The 19,632-nt window shown below is 38.3% G+C and overlaps 2 protein-coding genes and 1 pseudogene across 4 annotated transcripts; 1 reads left to right on the top strand and 2 right to left on the bottom strand.

The window, feature by feature from the left end:
* Window positions 1–210: 210 nt before the first annotated feature.
* Window positions 211–867, bottom strand: LOC103715720 (mavicyanin pseudogene; annotated as a pseudogene).
* Window positions 868–9,717: 8,850 nt separating this feature from the next.
* Window positions 9,718–17,045, top strand: LOC103715707 (Protein kinase superfamily protein). Of its 3 annotated transcripts, none has more exons than XM_026807940.3 (9): window positions 9,753–10,024; window positions 10,223–10,281; window positions 14,019–14,274; window positions 14,384–14,436; window positions 14,514–14,581; window positions 14,717–14,806; window positions 14,956–15,025; window positions 15,107–15,387; window positions 16,917–17,045. In XM_026807940.3, the coding sequence occupies exons 1-9, from the start codon at window positions 9,825–9,827 to the stop codon at window positions 16,920–16,922; spliced, it is 1,083 nt and encodes a 360-aa protein (XP_026663741.1). In that variant the 5' UTR covers window positions 9,753–9,824; the 3' UTR covers window positions 16,923–17,045. The 3 variants fall into 3 exon arrangements, with proteins under 3 accessions (XP_038970186.1, XP_026663741.1, XP_026663740.1); XM_026807939.3 differs by lacking the exon at window positions 16,917–17,045 and adding an exon at window positions 15,861–16,305; XM_039114258.2 differs by lacking the exons at window positions 10,223–10,281; window positions 16,917–17,045 and adding an exon at window positions 15,861–16,305 and having other exon boundaries at window positions 9,718–10,024.
* On the bottom strand, window positions 16,880–17,633 carry LOC148715028 (RING/U-box superfamily protein). Its single transcript, XM_088720086.1, has one exon. The coding sequence runs from the start codon at window positions 17,500–17,502 to the stop codon at window positions 17,005–17,007; it is 498 nt and encodes a 165-aa protein (XP_088576212.1). The 5' UTR covers window positions 17,503–17,633; the 3' UTR covers window positions 16,880–17,004.
* Window positions 17,634–19,632: the final 1,999 nt, after the last annotated feature.

Raw genomic sequence — 19,632 nt, 5'->3', positions numbered from 1 at the left:
AAGTGTTTTTATTACTTTAATAAACCTTGTGCCCAACACCAGGAAGAACAAATATTTGAAATCAGAAAGATTATTGCAATGATGTAAGTTAACATAAATTTACTTGTACACTCAATCCATCTATGGAACAAGTAAACCCGCATACAGAAGCAGGCTAATCTGCTCGGATCCAACTATAAAGTTTGAAATTTTAAAGTGCTGGCGCAGCAACTAAGAGCTAGTAGGTGAAGAAGACTTGGCCGGTGGTGGTGGTGGTGGTGGCCTCTGGACAGAGACAAAGAGCTTTTGGCCTAGAAGACAATAGTTTCCAAAGCTACAAATGAAGTATAAGATGCCTTCTTCTTTGAGATCGATGGTCACTGGCCCTGTAAGAATCGTTCGGAAGGGGTTCTCAGCACTGCAGCTATCAAACTCCCTCTTAGAAACCTGCACCACATTGTAGAGTCCCATCTCGAACCTAAAAACTTGAAGAGCACAAGCAACAGCACAACAATATCATGATTCTAAAGAGTGTAATATAAACCTGTGAGTTCTGTTGGAAATAAAAAAAAATACTAGGTTATAGGCATTTTTACCTAGTGAGTCACCAACATTGAAAGATTTGTTCTGAGACCAGTTGCTATAGAAATCATTGCTCGGAGGGATCGTCCATATGGAGTCCCCTACAATGTGGTCAGTGGCGAGCAAAGATGCAGCGAAGAAAGCAGCTATGACAGCCATTTGAAGCAGAAGGATGGGCCTGGCTTTCATTGATCTTCGTTTCATTTGTATACAAGGATGTTGGCTTCAATTGCTGATGGGGTTGGTTAACAATGAAAGGGAGGGGGAAGAAGGAAGTTTGGACTTCAAGGAAGTGGCAAGTGGGAGTTGGAATCACGTAGCACTTCTTTAGGAAGGACAAGTAACCGCCTGGTTATGTATATATGAACAAACTTTCATGAGACTACTTTTGGGACCTGGACTAATTTGATCTAGGCCAAGAACATCTGTGCTTCTGAGAGAGATTGTTTGTAGGCCAGCCAATGGATCACCATCACTCATGACCTGATTCTTCCTGGGTCCAGTTAGATTTGGTCCGAATTATGGCTATATAATAGTAATGCAATAGTTGATTAATAGAGAAAAACGTAATATAATAGTTGATTAATGCTGTAGAGTTATAAAATTTATTTTTAATTACTGTTTATACCTCTTGATATCCAAATTATGGCAAGGCGGGGCAAGGAACTTGGCAAGGCATAGAAATAAAAGGTAATTATCGAGGTTATTTATTTAAGAAACAAAGCTAATAGACCAGTTAAGAGATGCCGCAACGGCTTTGGAGGTGACAGGATTGACATATGGGTAGTTTTAATGCAATTGTGAATCAAGTGTGTTGTTGTGGGCTATAGTAGCTATTTGGATTTGATCATGAGTAGGGTTAGGGCATTTTTGGTGGAGTTGGGATGTATCTTTCGCACCAAAGACTTATTGATCCTTTTTCACAACTTGACCATTGGATCGTATCCCATATAGATCCCAAAGCACTCCAAACTTTTTTATTCATCGGTCTGCATGAATTTCATAGATTTCATTGCATGATCTAATGGTGGACCCTGGGGGTGAGCGGGTACATCAATCATTCCTAAAACATCATTTAACTTTATTGAGTTGTTCACATGATTGATTTTTAAATGCACGAGAACAAGATATGTTTTAGGACATTTCTCAACCTTTCCCATGATTCCAATGATCCATCTGCCTCACCCATAGAAAAACAAGTGAGCTCTCAGATCCCTTTTCAGATCTTGAAATCCATACATTTGTTTACAGGCACCTGTTCCTATGAGGATGTATATAAATGTGATTGCAAAATGGGTATGAAATGTACACATTCACGAAAAACAGGGTTCTGTCACTAATACAGTATCTTGGTGATGATAGTGATTTCCTACCCTATTAATCTCATATATTTGTTGTTTCTATTAATCGATCAACATATCTAATTACATCCACTATATAGGAGTGTCAATGGAGGACAAAACCCATTAAACCAATCAGAACCTAACATGAAACATTTGGCTTGGGTAGAAAAATTAATACGAAAAGCTATTAAGTTAGATTTGTTTTCAAAAATAGACCCGAAGTCTTATTGGATTAGATTTGGGTTTAGGTAAACCATACCTGAAAACCTGAATGCTAACCAGTTATGCGCATACAAACAAAAATACACATATATATGTACAGACATACATATACATACATATATAGAAACAAATTATATATATGTGTGTGTGTAGTTTGTTTGTTTATGTTTTTATGTGCATCTACATATATGTATATATGCATACATATAGTCGAAAACACATTATAAGAAATGACAAATGCTAAATCATAACAAATATATTATAAAAAGACTATACTAAAATGAGATGATAAGAATTTGGTGGAATAAAATGAGTTAAGGTTTTACTCCTCTCATTATTGATTTTTTTTTAATTTATGGTTAAAAAAATTGATAGATACACATATAGACATGTATTTAATTAATTATTTATGTATACAAGTATGTATGTATGTGTGTGTGTGTCTATATATATATATATCATACATGCATACATACATATGCAAGATGGAAGTTCGAAAATATATGTGGTCCTTGGATGAGCCATGTGACAATGTCAAGATGGAAGTTGGAAAATATATGTGGCCATAGTTTCATACACTGTTAATAAAAGCCTAGCACATTAGTTAAAGGAACATGTTGAAACAAAACCTTTCATGAATAACCCTGATGAGGATTGGGTATCAGAGTCTGATATTAGTTCCATTGACAATTTTTGAATCAGGTCCAGGTTTGATGTTTCTATAAGCAATCCTGTTCTGACTAACTACCCGGTCTATCTACATACATGTATATGGTCTTAGTTTTATTTCTATTCCCTTCAATTTCTAAATTCTTGGTAATATAAAATTTTGTTCTACAATTTAATAGGGTAAAAAGAATAAAAACAATCATATGTTCGAACATGTTGAGGCGGCTGTAATTGATTATAAATTAAGCATATATTTTCAATTTTCAGTCGACCATTATTAAGTGCTCAACCATCAAGTGCTTGTGGGTTATTGCTCAATTTTTGGGGTATGTAATTAGTGTTTCATTGATAAGCTTTTCAAAACATAGATGGTTTTAACTGGATTAATTCTTAAAGTGATATGTTTTGGGACTCGACAAGAACTCAGAGCCGAAACTTGATATTCATTGGATCAAGTATAGGTCTTGACATACCTGAGATCACAAAGCATGGATGGTTTTAACTTGATTAATTGGTAAAATGTTATGTTTTGGGACGCAACAAGAACTCAGGCCAGAAAATTGATATGCATTGGATCAAGTGCAGGTCTTAACATAGCCGATACCAACCCTAAGAACTAATGGTTTTATCATATTTTTATCACCTAAGCCTGGAGCCGATTTAACTTTCATTGCGCCGGACATGGAATAAAATTTAGATCCAAAGTCCAATAGGTTTGTATTTGGAAATAATAAAACCTAGATCGGTACCCAAAAAAAAGACCCAGTCTGATCCATCAGCACCATTAAGTTTCTGTGGTAGCCTACTTTCATAAAAGAGCACAAAGTCAGAACTTGTTCTTGTAGGACTTTGAAAGTTGTCTCAGTTTTGCATCAGGTGACTAAAGAGATGGATTAAGCCAGGAGTTTTAGTTAAATGATTTTAATTATGGGTCTATTGTCATATCCCTAGAGGTGAAAAATTAACCGAGCCAAGCCCAGTATTTGCTTGCTTGACCACAGGCTTTTGGAAATAGAGGAGGAAAAAAGGAAAAAAAAATTTTAAAAAAAATCAACTTGGGAAGGAGATTATCTGGAATGTGTTAAAACATATTTAGCAAGGAAACCATGGAATAGTATACATATTTGAATAGTATATAAACCACATTTCTTATCACAATATGTTGGATTTGTTTTTATAATTATTCAGAGGGTTTCAATTCTTTTCTCGTTTGAATTTTGTAATCGATTGTTTGATTACTTTCTAGTTTTATTCAAATTAAAATAAATTGATGAATAGACAATAAATTTTGAATTATGAAGACAAAATAGACGTAATGTCAAGCCTCTTTGTCCGCTCATCTAGGCATGTTGCTAGCATGGTCCCATTCCATGGACAACCCATGAGGCCGTTCTGCAAGTGGACATATGTCATCATTGGCCCATGTGAGACCATATTAGGGATGTTTCACGCCATGTCAAAAAGAATATGCCAAAAAGTACCTGCTAGATCAGCGACTGATATGAAAATGAAGATTGATTGTGTAGTAGATTGATTGGGCTTGCTGTTCTGCTGATGATGAGGTTGGCCCCTCATCCCAGTGCCTTATTCTCCGGTGGGTTGTTTAGCTTGCCATATCTTCTATCATTGCTCGGAGCTCGGCTCTTCATCCTGGTGCCTACTTCTCATTTTCTAAAAAGGTGAGTAGTTTAGCCTCCAGATCTTTGATTGATTTGGCTTGTTGGATAGCTAATACTTGGTTGATTAGGTCTAGTGTGCTTCCTCATATTCAAGCCTAGTTTTAACATGAGTGCAGCACATCGATGGTCATTGTGAGACCTGATCGACATTTTATTCGTGATCGACGATGTTTAGCATTCTTGGCAGGCCCACATGAATAATAGATCGATGGCGTCTTGGAAGGCTCGTCCGACTTGTGGTGCATGAGTGCAGCATTGTCAGTGGTTGTTGCAAGACTTGTCCAATATTTCATCCGTGGTTGTCGATCCTTGGTGTTCTTGCTAGGTCGGGTGAGTTTCTCAAATACCACCGACCATAATTCTTGGATAAAATGGGCAAATTGCTTATCAAGTATAAAATGTCTGATGAGTCTCTCAAGATACCACCAATGGCACCACAACTGAGTGCCCTAGGTCGAACAAGTCTCCTCAGGGGCTACCGATCTATTATTCTTGCAGGCTTGGCAAAGATGCAAAATCGCCAATCACAGACATTTAATGTCACACAAATCTCTTGAGAGACCATAGATGGTGCTACACTTGAGCATCATAGGCCAAGATGAGCCTCTCAAGAGGCCACTAGACTATTATTACCAACTAAGAGCCGATGAAAGATCTTGTAAAAACTAAGCTTGAATGAGAGGCACGCTTAGCCTAATCAACCAGGTGCTAGCCATCCAAAAAATCCAACTAACAGAACACTTGGAGGGCCAAACAACCTACCTTTTTAGGCAAAGGGAACTAGGAACCAAGATGACAAGCCAAGCTTCGAATAACAATCGAAGACCTAGAGGGCCAAATGACCCACCTTTTCAGACAAGGAGAACCAATCATTGGGATGAAGAACTGAGCTTCGACCAAATGACTGAAGATCCGGAGGGCCAAGCGACCCATTTTAGGCAAGGGGAACCATGCACCGGGATGACAAGCCGAGTTTCGACCAAATGCTCAAAGATTCAGAGGGTTGGACAACTTGCCTCTTTAGGCGAGGGAACAATGAAGCTGAGTTACAAAGCAATGACAAAGTGGGCACAACCCACTGACCTAACTACGAATAGAGAAGAAAGGTCCGAGCTGACCATGAACGTGCCTCTCAAAATTTGTTCAAGAGTCCTTGACCTCATCAAGTCCAAATAGAGACTCGAGAGAACTCTGACCTCAATCTATGACCTACATGTCTAGGCTGAAAGAACCTAAGTCTACAACCTTGGCAAAATGATGTTGAGAATCAGGAGCAAGGCCTCCAGCAAAGGAAGCTGCCCTTTACCTTACATTTCAACAATGGCACCAAGAAGCGAAAGAAGAAGACATATACAAATCCCTATTTGTGGCGGGACCTCAGCGGCCTGAGGAAGGTTTGCAACAGGCACGAGTGATTAGCGATACCTTCACCTTGCTGCACTTGCTCAACGGTACTCTTTTTCCATTCTACAGCCTCAGCCTCATGTCCCTCCTCCTCGAATTCCTTGTCCTTATCGTCCTTAAGCAGGATAATGTGGCTTAAGTCAAACTTGGGGGAGCACCTCATCACCTATCGCCAGCAGTCGTACAAGCTGTGTTGGTAAGAGCCAATGGAAGCAGAAGCAATGTCCTAGAAATCTTGGGAGGCCTTATATGCCCCCATAGCCCGGAGGACATGCTTTTTGGCAGAAGTCACCTGCTCAGTCGCCGGTTGCTCCTTCTTATTCTTGGTAGCCCGAAGCTGAGCTGCCATGCATTGGGTTTGGAAGCTCTTCAGCTCCACAATACTGGCCTTCAGCTGGGCCCTTAGCTCATCCATCCATTCTCTTCCTTATCTTGTCTCCTACTCCCACTCCACCTCTCAGGTGTCTTGCTGGAGCTGGTGGTACTGCTTATGAACGAGTATTGTGTGGGTAACATTTTTAAGTAAAAAGATAAATTGTCAGCAATGAAATGACTTAGCAGAAGATCTACAAAATACAAGATGATGCTCACCTCGGCAGTAGCTCGAAAAGCCCCATCAAAAAGGCTCTTGTGTTTCCATTCTCCAGCTTCTTCCAGTTGGCGGGGAGAATGATCCCATTAATCAATTTGCAGGCCACCTTCAGGTCCGTCAAAGCTGAGGTAGAGGATTTCATGGTCTAGCTAAGGCGGTGGACCTCCTCCTTAAGGCGGGACGTGGGAGAGTTGTCAGTTCCTCAGAAGGAATGGATCGAGAAGTTAGCGGAATCTCCACTTTAGGGTCCACACGGAGGCCTCTAGATGGAGCTTGACTTGCTTAAGGGGTCGAGGCGGTTGCAGCTGCATCCCAATTGGGGCAAGAAGGCGAGTAAGGGTGCAAATGGGTCGGGTCAAATCATGAGTGTCCTTGACCCAACCTAGTTTTTTGTTTGGGTTTTAATTTTGGACCCAGATCTAGACCCAACCCAATAGAAGATTAGGTTAGATCGAGTCGAATCCACCGCTACAATTTTTGACCTAACGGGTCATTCAGGTCGGGTTGTGTTCATGTATAACCCGACCCAATCCGAAAAATTTGGGTCTAGTTTGAGTCTAGCTTGGGTCTGGTTCGGGTCAACCCATCTATGGCTTCAAGACTTGTTTGCACCCCTATGGGCTGCGGCCCGCAGGCCAAAATAATTTTATAGATTTGGGTTAGGTCGGGTTGGGTTGGGTTGTAGGATTGAAAATTAAAAATTATCCAAATTCAAATGGATTGGGTCGGGTCTAAATTCAGTAAACCCAAACTCAACCTAGAAAATGGAATGGGTCCAATTTTAGGACCCGAGTCGGTCCCACAGGTCCTCCAAATTGGGTTGATTCTGGTCTAAGCGGGTCGGATCGGGTCGGGTCACAAGTCAACCCGACCCATTTGCAACCTTAAAAGTGAGGCCTCGCGCAACCTCTTAGGGAACGCCAATGAAGCACCCTCCATAACATCTTGTGCTTTGCAGCAGCTACCTTTCTTATCAAAGACTTGTCGACAATGTCTAAAGAAACAAAAATAAAGTCAAAAAAATTAGTAATAAGTTGAAGTATTGAAAAATAGAGAATCTCCTACCCTGAGGCCAAGCAAGGCTCAGTCCGACATTGACCAAGGCCTGCTTGGCCAACACCTCCTAAATAGTAGCCTTGATGCTGCATGAGGACTCCAAGATCTATTCCTCACCATCGAAGAGAATAAGGATTTGGTTCAAGATTTTCTTGGGCGTGGTTCAGAAGATGTTAAACCACTAGGGCTACTCAGACAATATAAAAAAGAAGCAGTCTTTCCAGCCATGCACTGAAAGACTACCATAAATCAGCCAGAACCCCTTCCGAGCTGAGACGCACCACCAGCCCGGCTGAATAGGATGCTCCTTGAGTATGTAGCTTGCATGAAATAGCTCTATAATGGGTTGTATACCATACAGAAATAGAAGAAACAAAAAATCATTGATAATTTGCCACATATTGGGAACCTGGACAAGCAACAATCAGAAACCATTGAGAAGAAAGACAACAAAAGGAGGAAGAGGAAGCTTCAATCTAGCCTTCAGAGTCTTCTCATAAAAGATAAACTGAGGGGATTGTAGGCATTGACCCTATCCTCACCCCCAGGTAGCCTAAAGGAGAAGTTGGCCAAAACATGATAGCCCACCTAGAATTGGTCTAAGTTGTCCTAGTTCAGAATGCGCTCCACAATGCTAGGTTGAAGGTCTCTGGTTTGGCACCACAAGAGCCGTTGGAATGTTGAGATGAAGTAGCCCGAGTGGGATGAAGTAGCTAGAAGTAGGATAAAAGTGATAGAGTTCATATTCGCTATGCCTAAAATCTCGCCTGACAACTCAGCCTGCCAACACGATAACAACAAGTGTCTAATGAAATCAATAGCCAATTAAAAAATTAAACAATTAGCATAATCAGATATAGCTCAGTGCAATCTCAACATGCCTGAAAAGGAATATTGTAATCGACCAAATCAGTAGAAATGGAAAAAGCTCGATCATGATGCTCCTGAAAGGGAATATGCTAACCGTCTTGGTCAGCGGATATAGAAAAAGCTCAATTGCTCATCCGCAAATCGCACGATCCTAACTACACAAATTTGCGCCTTCTCCTCTATAAATACTAGGCACGAGGTATGATGAGAAATTTGAATACCACACTCTCGTACTTCTATCCCTCTTTCATCTCTTGTGCTTCTTCTTGAAACTCTTCCTAACTTAAGCATCGAAGAATTCCCAGCGGGACATATTCTGGCAACCCTCTGATTATTTTTTGTGATTGTAAATCAGCTGCAGTACCATATGACTCTCCTCCAACCCAAGCAAGTAGAGCAGCTCTCCCATCAGCTCAACCACATGTAGGTTGGGTTTTGAGAGGCAATATCGACAATATTACATGGTGCACAAATTCTTGATTGCATATAAGTCTGATATATTGATCGATGATCTGATAGATGATCGGTAGCCCACATCATTTATTCATGAGACTACTGTATCCGCACCATTTTTCTTCTAAGATTGCTAAGGTTTTCCATGCAGGCTAACTAATTTGCAAAAAAATAGCCACAAGACCGGAATTTGAGAGCAATCCAATTAGATATAATGATTCCAAACTTTAAAAAATTTAGCAAATTTGTCAAAAACTTAGAAAGATTTCAAATAACAAAAAATTAAGAAAATAATTAAATTTTTAAAAATAAACTTTTCTAAAATATTTATATATATATTTATTGAGAAAGCATAAGAGAAGCAAAAGAAACAAATTATAGCAAAAAAAATAATCAACAACAACGTGTTGTCTTATTTATTTGTAACATACGAAATTTTGAAAACTAGTTATGAACAATTTGTGAATAAATTATAAAGTTATTGCATAATTTGAGAATATGGAGAATATATTTCTGCTATCTTCTTATCAGCCCTTGTGATTTCAATCCTTCCTCTTGTCCACGTATAATTATAATTTTTTAGTTGGATTAGATCCATCCACCAAGCTGATGGGCCAGTAGAACCATGAGTCCTTGTCTCCCTTTTATCCATCATTATACGTGTTATTTTGCGGTTGGACGGGTCCACCCCCCGATTGGTGGACCTGGTCCAACCAATAACCACTCTTCGCCCACGGGCACATCCGATCGGAAAAGGAGAAAGGGAGTAAAAAAAAAAAAGGCAAAGAAAAGTCAGCAAGAAGACGAATAAAGGTAGATTCCCCCACAACCGTTGTGATAAAAAGCCGTTTCTTGTTATCCCTTCCCCGTTTCTTTAAACTCTTCTTTTTACCAGTGGTGGGGTGGTAGAGCGAGAGGACGAAGACGTGGGGTAAAGTTGGGAGATTCCGGTTAAAGAAGAGAGAGACCAACCAAATGCCCATCTGGACGCCTCCGAAATTTCCATTCCTTCTCTCCCCGCCGCCCTCCTCTCTATCCCTCCTTCTCTTCCCTCTTCTCCGTTCTCTCTCGGCGAAGTCGAATCCCCTGCTCTTCTTCTCGGCAGATGAAGTACCGGCTCCTCCTCCGCAAGCTCAGGGATTCACTCCTCCCCTGGCATCGCCCCTCTCGTGCAGGTCCCTCTCCATTTGCTACGTTTCTCTTCTTCTTGTCTTCCCTTTTGTTTCTTTACCACGAGCTCGAATTCTATGAATGTCTGCAATTTTGTACATCTTGGCGCCAATTGGTTGCTATTCTTCAGGAAAGATCACTACAAGTTTGATGTGTCTTTGATAGTATGCCCACTGTATTTGATTATATGTTTTGATAACTAGGTTGTTGATGGGATGGGAAGGATGTTGGCTTCTTGGAGATAATGCTTCCTTTCTATCAGGCATTGACCAGATTCATTTTTAAGATTAATAATTCTATATGCTCATGGTTTCTCTGCAGTTCATTGGAGTATTAATAATTAGATTCGAGGTGCTTGTAAAATTTTCTTTTGGTGTCCAACTCACCAATGTTTACAAATGACTTGGGCCTGGTTAGTGTGCTAATTCATAGATTCGTAGACCCATCCAACCACCTATGCTTTGTTTTTATTACTTATAATATTATGCCGAAGATAATATTTCCAGTTGTAGGAAGTCAGAGGAGGACACTAAAATCAGGCAGGCATGAGGAGGATACCGAGGATATACCTGAAGAAATTGTTTTCTATGAAAAGAATAATATCTTTTGTACATTGATCACATGCACCATATAGTATTATACTAGTGAAATTTTGTTTTGGTGGAATGATAATGATGGTAGTTGTTAATTAGATAAATGGTTTAGTATAATTGGAAGCATTCAATAGCCCCAGTAAAAGAAGGATTTTGCAAGATACATTGGGAGGAAAACTAAATGAGTTGGAACATGTTCTGTACCTTTTATTGAGCATCCAACGGTATTTGCCAAGAAGGGAAGAAGTGTTTCTGTATTGTATATGCTTCATATAACCAAAAACCACGCCCAGTCAAGGTAATTTGTTTTCTTTCGATCTCAAAGATGCTACCGACTCTTTGCCGATAGAGTTAAGTGAAGGTGTCTTGTTTACTTTGTGTGGCCATCGATTAGCCGAGTCATGGATTTATCTTAATGTGAGGATTCTATATTCTTGATTATGTTAATTTATATGGTTTATATGGAACATTTATGGGACCTATTTAAAGGAAGTATTATATATATTTCCAGATAAAGCTCAAAGAAACGTTCCACTCATAGTGGTAAGCTGGATACACATCAAAGACTTTTGATACCAACCAGATTCTTTTATTGCAAGAACTAAAGATTGGTCAAAAGTTGAACTCTTCCAACACTGCTCCAATTTAAAGTAATGACATCATAAGCAGGTCGTTGTTGTTTTTTAAGGTTGTTTAGTAATGAAGTATCAAGAAAGAAAACCTTTGTAGAATGCCATATGCATGGAGATTTTATGAGAAAGCAATTTATAAGAATTCTATGGGTGTGACATATGACACAAACATTTGCTTTTGCTAAAGCATATAGAAAACAACGCACTACATAATTCCTAGTTTCTTTTTCCATCATCTTTGAAGCTGATACTCTTTAGATGCCGTAAAATATAGCATGGAGTGATCATATATATCATGAGTTATATTTATGACCACTGTTTAAGATTTTGATGAATGCATCGTTATATTACTAACTTAAACCTTTCAACTGACACATCAAACAAGTCAAAATTATTGAAATGTTTGAAATCAAGAGTGACATCATAAATTTATCAATGATTGACAAGCTAGTAATAACGAAACACTATTAGGTTTTTATGAATGGTTAGCCCCCTTAGTATGTTTAATATAACAATTCTAATATCAACATATAAAATTTAGATGGAATTATTCTTCTGCATTTGACCATATCTCTTCTCCTCTGGACAGATCCAACCCTTGAATATGCGTCTGGGCTTGGTCGTGTTTACATCCATGCATCACTGGTTAAAAGACATAGTTATCTTCTTCAACCTTTTCTTGAAGTACAAAAACCAATTTTTTGGGACTTGTATTATTATATCTGGTGTGGATAGACATTACTTTACATCATAACACCTAAGCAATCAAACCATGCGATTGAGACATGCATTATGAGGCAGCAAAATGAACATTGTATGCCCATCTGAATCCATCTACATTTATAAGCCTTCTCCCTCCCTACTGTTCTATTTATTGATAGACCTTGAACTACAAACCAATTTGCTGGGACATTTAGGGCCTCTTAGGGAGGACGCCTATCTTGTATGTTGTGTAAACCTCACGCTGACCTAAGGCAGGAAGAATTCAGCGGCCTGAAGAGATGAAATTTTGTGGTTGGAGATCCTTGAAGCAATCTTGAAAAAGACAGGGAACTTACATTCCTTCTTGAAGGTTATATGCCACGTCCCATATTTTCAAAGGAATTTAATCTAAGGAATCTGCAAGCACAGCTAAACCTCATCTCCCCGCCTCTATCCATTCTTAACTTAAAACCTGAACACATGGTTTATCCAATGTACAAAGTAAGCAGAAATTCAAACGAGCCCTTAGACTGTACCATGTCCAAGTTTAATGCCATTTTCTAGATTTACAACCACCAAACGTTCAACTTTTATGCAAGACAACTGCACTTGGATAATGGTTTCATGTGCCAACCAACATGCACCATGCCGGACCAATATAAATAGCTAGTATGAGTCAGCTTGACATCTATTAAATCCATCTCTAATATTTTTTTTCAATAAAAATAGTTATACATACGTATATACATGCATATATATGTGTGTGTGTGTGTGTGTGTGTGTGTGTGTGTGTGTGTGTGTCTATATATATATATATACACATATGTAAATAAAGAGATTGATTTGGCTATACTTGAGTAGATCTCCACTTAGGTCCGGTCTGGTCTAGATCGGATGATGGGATTCCACATTGATGATCCGTGCTGTTGGATGTGATCTACTATCTCTAAACTGTTTATAAACAAAAAATCATATAGTTTGGAGACCTCTATTCTATGCATCAGGTGGTCAAAAAATATAAATTTTTTCATATTTACTTAAAATATCGATTTTTTTACCATGTGATGCTTAGGCTAGGGATCTTCAAAATAATATGATTTTTGGTGTATAAATAATTTAGAGTAGATATCCAACAACTCGAATCATCGAAGCCAAGTCAATTTCTCTCTCTCTCTATATATATATATATGTATGTATATATGTATATGTATATATATGTATATATATGTATATATTTGTAAGAATGGCATGAATACTGGGATCTAAACCCAAATCCTTAGTTTGAAGTAACCAACTTCACTTTGCTTTTTTACATTGCTCTGTAAGCAGGTGATCGGAACAGAAACTGATCCAATATCTAAATGCTTGATTTGAGATGACCAACTTCACTTTCCTCTCTTCATTTATCCCCAATTTTAATCTTTTTACCTCTCAGATGTTTCATTTCACAGCTTCTAGATCAACCTGCCTATGATCAGATAATAAAAGTCATTGACACAGTTTGACTTCTCCATTTTATGAGCTCCGTTTTCTTCATCATATACACTCTCTGGCATTGACACAAATATATTTTTTGTTCAAGCTGATATATGAAAATGCGAGGAAGAGCATCTAAGATTAGTGAGGAGACAAATATAGAACATGGATGGTATTTATATAAAAATATCATTAATATAGAGGTTGATGGTAGTAAATCATTTATTCGATTATGTTAAGAGAGTTCTTTCTGTGAATTGCTTTCTCTGCATCTTGATGGATTATTGTACCATTTCTACTGCCAATTATGCAAGTTTTTGCATGTATACCTGAATTAGTAGTCCTATTTTATACCATTGAAATTAAATTATATTGTACATGATCGGATACTGCAATGACATATTAAGTTTAAAAGAGTGGAGTCCCACATGTTTGCCCTTGGGCTGTTGATATTTATCATCATGGTTGATTTAAATAATATGCTACCTTAGATACCTGCAGAATTGAGTGGAAAACTACTCTTATCCATCATATGCTCTGATATTCATCTCTGATTTTGAGAACTTGATAAATTTCATGTTTTCTGCTTACTGTAGGTCCAATACCATTTGTTAAGAAATTCTCATCCAAGGAGATTAAGAAAGCAACTGATGGGTACAGCATGATTCTTGGAAATGGTCGTCATGGAACTATATATAAAGCTCGATTTCATGATGGTCTTGTTGCTTCAGTAAGGAAGATACAATTTATGCAACAAGGCAAGAATGCTTTCTATAGGAAAGTGCAACTCTTAGGACGCTTGCACCATCGCCATCTTGTCAGACTTCAAGGATTTTCTGAAGGAAATGATAGGTATTATATAGTTAATCTAAGTCTAGGATTTGCATAACCTCAAATTGTTCTTCACATTGCAAGATTAATTATTCTCCTGTCAAGGATTTTCACAGCAGGTTGGTTTCAGGTTTCTTGTCTTTGACCACATGGAAAATGGAAGCTTAAAGGAGTATCTACATGGTATAACTAATACATAATTAAGACATTTGGAACTTTTATTATGTAATTGTGACAGACTAATTTGATGATTTTGACAGATCCACTTAGAACACCGTTGAATTGGAGGACCAGGTTACAGATTGCTGTTGATGTGGCAGCTGCTCTGGTGGGTGGTTTGCTAGACAGATTATCTATTTACAACATAATGCACATAAACAAAGAAGAGATGGCTTATAAAAAGAATAATTATCTACTCATTTCTTCAACTTATAGTTACCATCAATCATGATGTGCAATGCAGGAATATCTTCATTATTTCTGTGACCCTCCTGTTTATAATGTGTCCATCAACTCAAATAATGTATTGTTGGATGAGAACTTTGTGGCCAAGGTAAGGCCTATTTGCTTGAAATGCATTTTTGTTTGCATTTGAAAGCAGTCAAAAGCAGTCATCTATGCCACACCCTTTCAGAATATAAATACAGTTTCCTGAGCCAAGGCAATAGAAACTAAAAACAGTTTTTTTTTTTGATGTTACAGCTATCTGATGTGGGATTTCTGGACTCTGACTTGAATCAAATTGATGAACCTAACTGTACCTTTTCAGAAGGTTAATCCTTCGACGTGACATCTTAATTATATTTGTGCATTCAAACTAACTCATGACTCCTGATTTCCTTCCATCTCGCAGAGCACATTGATCAAAGAAGCAAGGAATTGTTGTTTCAGTTTGGTGTGCTGATCCTTGAGCTCATAACTGGTCAATCATTGGGTGGTGATGATGAACTAGTCCAATGGGTCCAAGAATCTGGTTTTGTGTATTCAATGCACAAGATGGTGGATGCTGATCTTGGAGACAGTTATGATTCCAAAGAGCTTAAAAGCCTTCTGGTTCTAGCAAGATTGTGTACCAAGACTGGAGATGGACCATTGATTTCTATTCCCCAGATACTCCGTTATTTGCAAGGAAAGGTAGAATCTTGTGTTTCATAAACCTGGTTTGGTAATCCTGGAGCATTTGACTTGGAAGCTATACTCCTCAGTGTATGTAAAATTAAATAATAGCAGGAAGTTAGCCAAGTGTTTCAACAAGATTCTTTGTTTTCAAATTAGGTCAGTTTTATTTGCTTTTCGTCTTTTTGTTACTTGCTTATTTGCACAGAAACATTATATGTAATTTAAATTGTTTTTGATGTCTATCTCAATAAAAATTTGCAATTATTACAAGAACATATGCCAAGTGATTTGCAATGGGAGTCTACAGTGCTACATCAGAAGATAAACCAATCATTCTTTGTCTGATGTACATTTAAGTGATATAACTTTCCTATTTCCTTTTTTATCAATCTTTTGTTGTCTTCAACAATTTGTTCATTACATTACAATAAGTTTGCAGAATTTGCTCAGATGTCAAAGACTAATTTATTGTTATTTAATGCTGCAAGCTTAAGGATCTTTGCCGCCATGTATCCTCTGAAGGAAGCGTGCTCATAGGTGCAATCTTGATCACCGAGAATAGGCCTTTCTGATTTCTTATTTTATGATTTTCTCAAAGGAATGGATGAACTAAATAAAAAAGCTGGATGCACAAGTGTGTGCTAAGTCTGGGGCCTGAATTGCCAACAAAAGTTAGAGAACTGGAGTGCAGAAATTGACGAGTCCAGCGAGGTCTAGTCGTTGTTGTCAGTTGGGCAACATTTTTTTTTCTTAAGGGTCTATAGCACAACTTGTTCTTTAATCCAACTGTATTTTCTCCATTTCTCTATATACCCTTCTTAGAAGGTTGCCTTCTTTTATTATTACTATTGTTTCCCATTGCTTTGTTGTATGTCATGACCTGATGTTTCTACTGCATGGAAATCCATTTAAGAGATTCAGTGTTATTGTCTTGGTTCTTGCTTTTGTCAAACATGTTACCATGATAAGTGATTTGCTGGTGGTTGTGATGTATTTTTTATCTTTCATGAGGCAAATCAAATTTTTTGCCTGGAAACTTTTTCCCTGTTTCAGTTGTTTTATATTTCACTTGGCAGATTAAGTTCGACTTAAAGGATGTTTCAGTTCCATGAGTGATCTTGTGAGTTTGTTTCTTTTAGGATGTTTCATTGAATTCTTTCTTCTTTGGCTGTCCCTATGGCACTGCCTACTATATAATACCTAGATAGAAATGTCAAGCATCCTACCCCATCATCCTACTCTATGACATATAGAATAGGCGGCCTACTCCATATCAATGACATGGGACTTTTTTTATCTATTTCACTCTCTCAAGAGAAAAGAAAAAAGGCAATGCTAGGAGCAGCTCAGGTTAGATTTAAAATTTCATGTTCTGTTTTCCTCAAAATGAAAAAAAAGAAAAGAATCCTATGTCACTGCCTAGAGGCTGACCTGTTTCTACTTATTCCTTGCACTTCTGCAGGGAAAGAAAAGTTGAATCTGATGTTCTGCTTTGCAAAAGCCCTGCTTGAAAGTTGAATCTGAAGTATGTAAATTATTTACAGGGATGAAAACTTATCAACAGAAAAACCACATACCAATATGACAAAGCTAAGTAATATTTCTTCCCTTTCTTGCATCAAAGACATGCTATTATGACTGCCCTGCAAGTGGAGCTACCTCAGCTAGAGGCGTTGGAAGAGGGGTCGGCAGCGGCGAGGCGCGGCATATGGGGCATGTTGGGTGTAACAGCAGCCATGGGTCGATACAGTTGAGATGGAACATGTGACTGCAGTCAGGCAGACCTCGCAGCATGTCGGTGTCCTTATAGTCTGCCAAGCATATGGAGCAGCAAGAGCTCATTGATCCCTTCTTGTGGAGTCTGGCCTGCGAGTAGAGCAGTGTCGGGTAGCTCATCAGGATGTTCTCATTGAGCCCGGCCTCCACATCGGTCGCCCTTGTCTCATCAGCAGGCCGACCTGGTCGCCGAGGTGGTGACCGGGTGGTTGTGTTGCTTCGGTTGCATACGTAGGATGCAAGCAAGATGGTGGTGACAAGCAGGAGGATGCCAATGGTGAAGCCAAGGCCATAGCCTAATTTTCCGACGCGGTCTGTGCTGAACACCCCGACAGAGCTTCCGTCGGGGCTCATGGCGGAGCTGTTGTAGTTATCCAGGTCTGGTCTGGGGTTGGGTTGGTCTTGCACTGCCTTGAGTGGTTCTTTTGGATTGAAGAAATGGTGTCTCCTTCATCTTTTCAGAAGGTTGTTTCAAAGAAAGGAGGTTTGAGGATGTCAACGGTAACGTGGTTTGGAGCGAGACAGGGAGAGGCTTAGGGAGGATTTGAGCTTAGAATGGTTTGAGAGGGTCAGGGAGGAATATTATAAAGCAATTTAATCAATGCAAGTTTTTCGAGGTCAATGCTTCTCTCTTTATCTACAGCTTGTTCTTTGGATCTACACTTGAATTCATCAGTCTCAATCTATCTAACTTATGCATTTGACTGCAAGCACCAATCTCTTTTATTTTGTGAATACCCCGTGTTTTCTATATCCCCTGTAATGATCTCAAATCTTTGATTTAAAATTTCTCTGTATTGTGGTTTGACATTCACTGGAGGTGCGGCTGGTAGCCTATTTAGTTTGGTAATTAATTGGTTATCGTGGAAACCTCACTCATTGATCTGGCAGCAACTATGATGTAATTCAAATGGATCTAAAGGAACATGTTGGCTGTGAGATTATTTTAATTGTGAGTTTAGACTTATACTAACACTGTTCTATTTATTATATTCATTGCTTAAGCATTTAGGGATTAGTGGTTGAGTAATTGTTACAAGTTGCAAACGTGCCAAGATTGAACGGTCTATCAACCCATGTCTTATTTGCAGTTGTATTTTGTAATTTAAATATTCTTGTCTTTCTAAGTTAATAAATATTGCTTCATGGTCATAGATTTCTAATAATTTATAAATGCCAAGTCATAAATCTGTGAATAGTTTTTGGGCTTAGTCAAGGAAATTGATCTGCTTTACGTTAGCAGCTATCATAATTGAGAAATATTTAGGGTGGATTATTTATGGTTTATTTGAATGCTGTATTAATCTCATAATTAGCAAGAATTCCTCTTATAATGAAAAAGGATGGAATTAGGGAGGGATTTAATAGTTGCCGTCGCCAATTCTTTTGGAATAAAAACCAATTTTTAGGAAGATTTTCAGTTATCCAGTAAAACAGGGGGATTGCTGCGATGACCTAGTTTTCTTTTCTAAATGGTGGGAAAGATCACCACGTATTTCATCAGAAATAAAATGAGTATAAAATAAGAGAAAACAAAGAAGACTTTTTTTTTAAAAAAAAAAAGAAACGGAGCAAAAAGATAATGTAAGGAACCTAACAACTCAAGCCATATATCCAAGTCCAAAGAAAACCAAACCTCACAAGTCGACAAATTGGAATACACGGGCTCTGAACTGCTCCATTTCTTCTCCAGTACCATCCTTTTTTTCATTCAATGGAAACATAAATGCTTCTTGAATCAAGGATTATAATTCAAATGGGATGTATATGTAAACAGGTACCATCAAGTTTTCTTTGCATTTATTGGTTCTTATATTTTCTTTAGATTAAGAATGGAAGAACCATAAATTGAAGAGTAAATTACACTAATCACCCTCGAGGTTTGGGGTAATTATATATTCCCCCCTGACGTTTCGGAAATATATATTTCACCGCTTGACTTTTGCTATATGCATGACATATAACCCCCAACTATTATCTTTCTGTTAAATAAGCTAATACCTTGTTAATGTCATCACTAAGGCTACAAATGGGTCGGGTCAGGTTGGACCTGCATGGACCAAATTAGATGTGCCCAAATCTTTTCCAAAAACATAAAAAAATGGATTCGACCGAATCCGAACTCAATCCGACTCGGACCAGACCCAACTCAGACCAGATCCGATCCGACCCGATCTTCAACCGGATCGGATCTGGATCCAAAATTAGAACCCGAATAAAAAATCGGATCGGATCGGGATCACTTAGGATCTGATTCGATTCGACCCATTTGCACCTCTAGTCATCACTATAATATTAGCTATTAGAGATGATATATTTCTACTGCAAATTGTAAAATACAGACAATGAATGCACGTTCATAGCTAAAAACCAACAATTGCTGGAAAGATATTTTTGTCTTAAATGGTAAATTAGTGAGAAAAACTTATTCCACACCAATATTTAGTCTTCAGTAACAAAGCATTATCATTGCCTGCTTTCTTC

Source organism: Phoenix dactylifera, chromosome 1 (assembly GCF_051530095.1).
Source record: "Phoenix dactylifera cultivar Ajwa chromosome 1, Ajwa_hap1_PhDact_Kaust_v1.1, whole genome shotgun sequence".
NCBI classification, from domain to species: domain Eukaryota; kingdom Viridiplantae; phylum Streptophyta; class Magnoliopsida; order Arecales; family Arecaceae; genus Phoenix; species Phoenix dactylifera.
The sequence above is the reverse complement of the archived record's forward strand: the minus strand, read 5'-3'. Positions and strand labels throughout refer to the sequence as shown.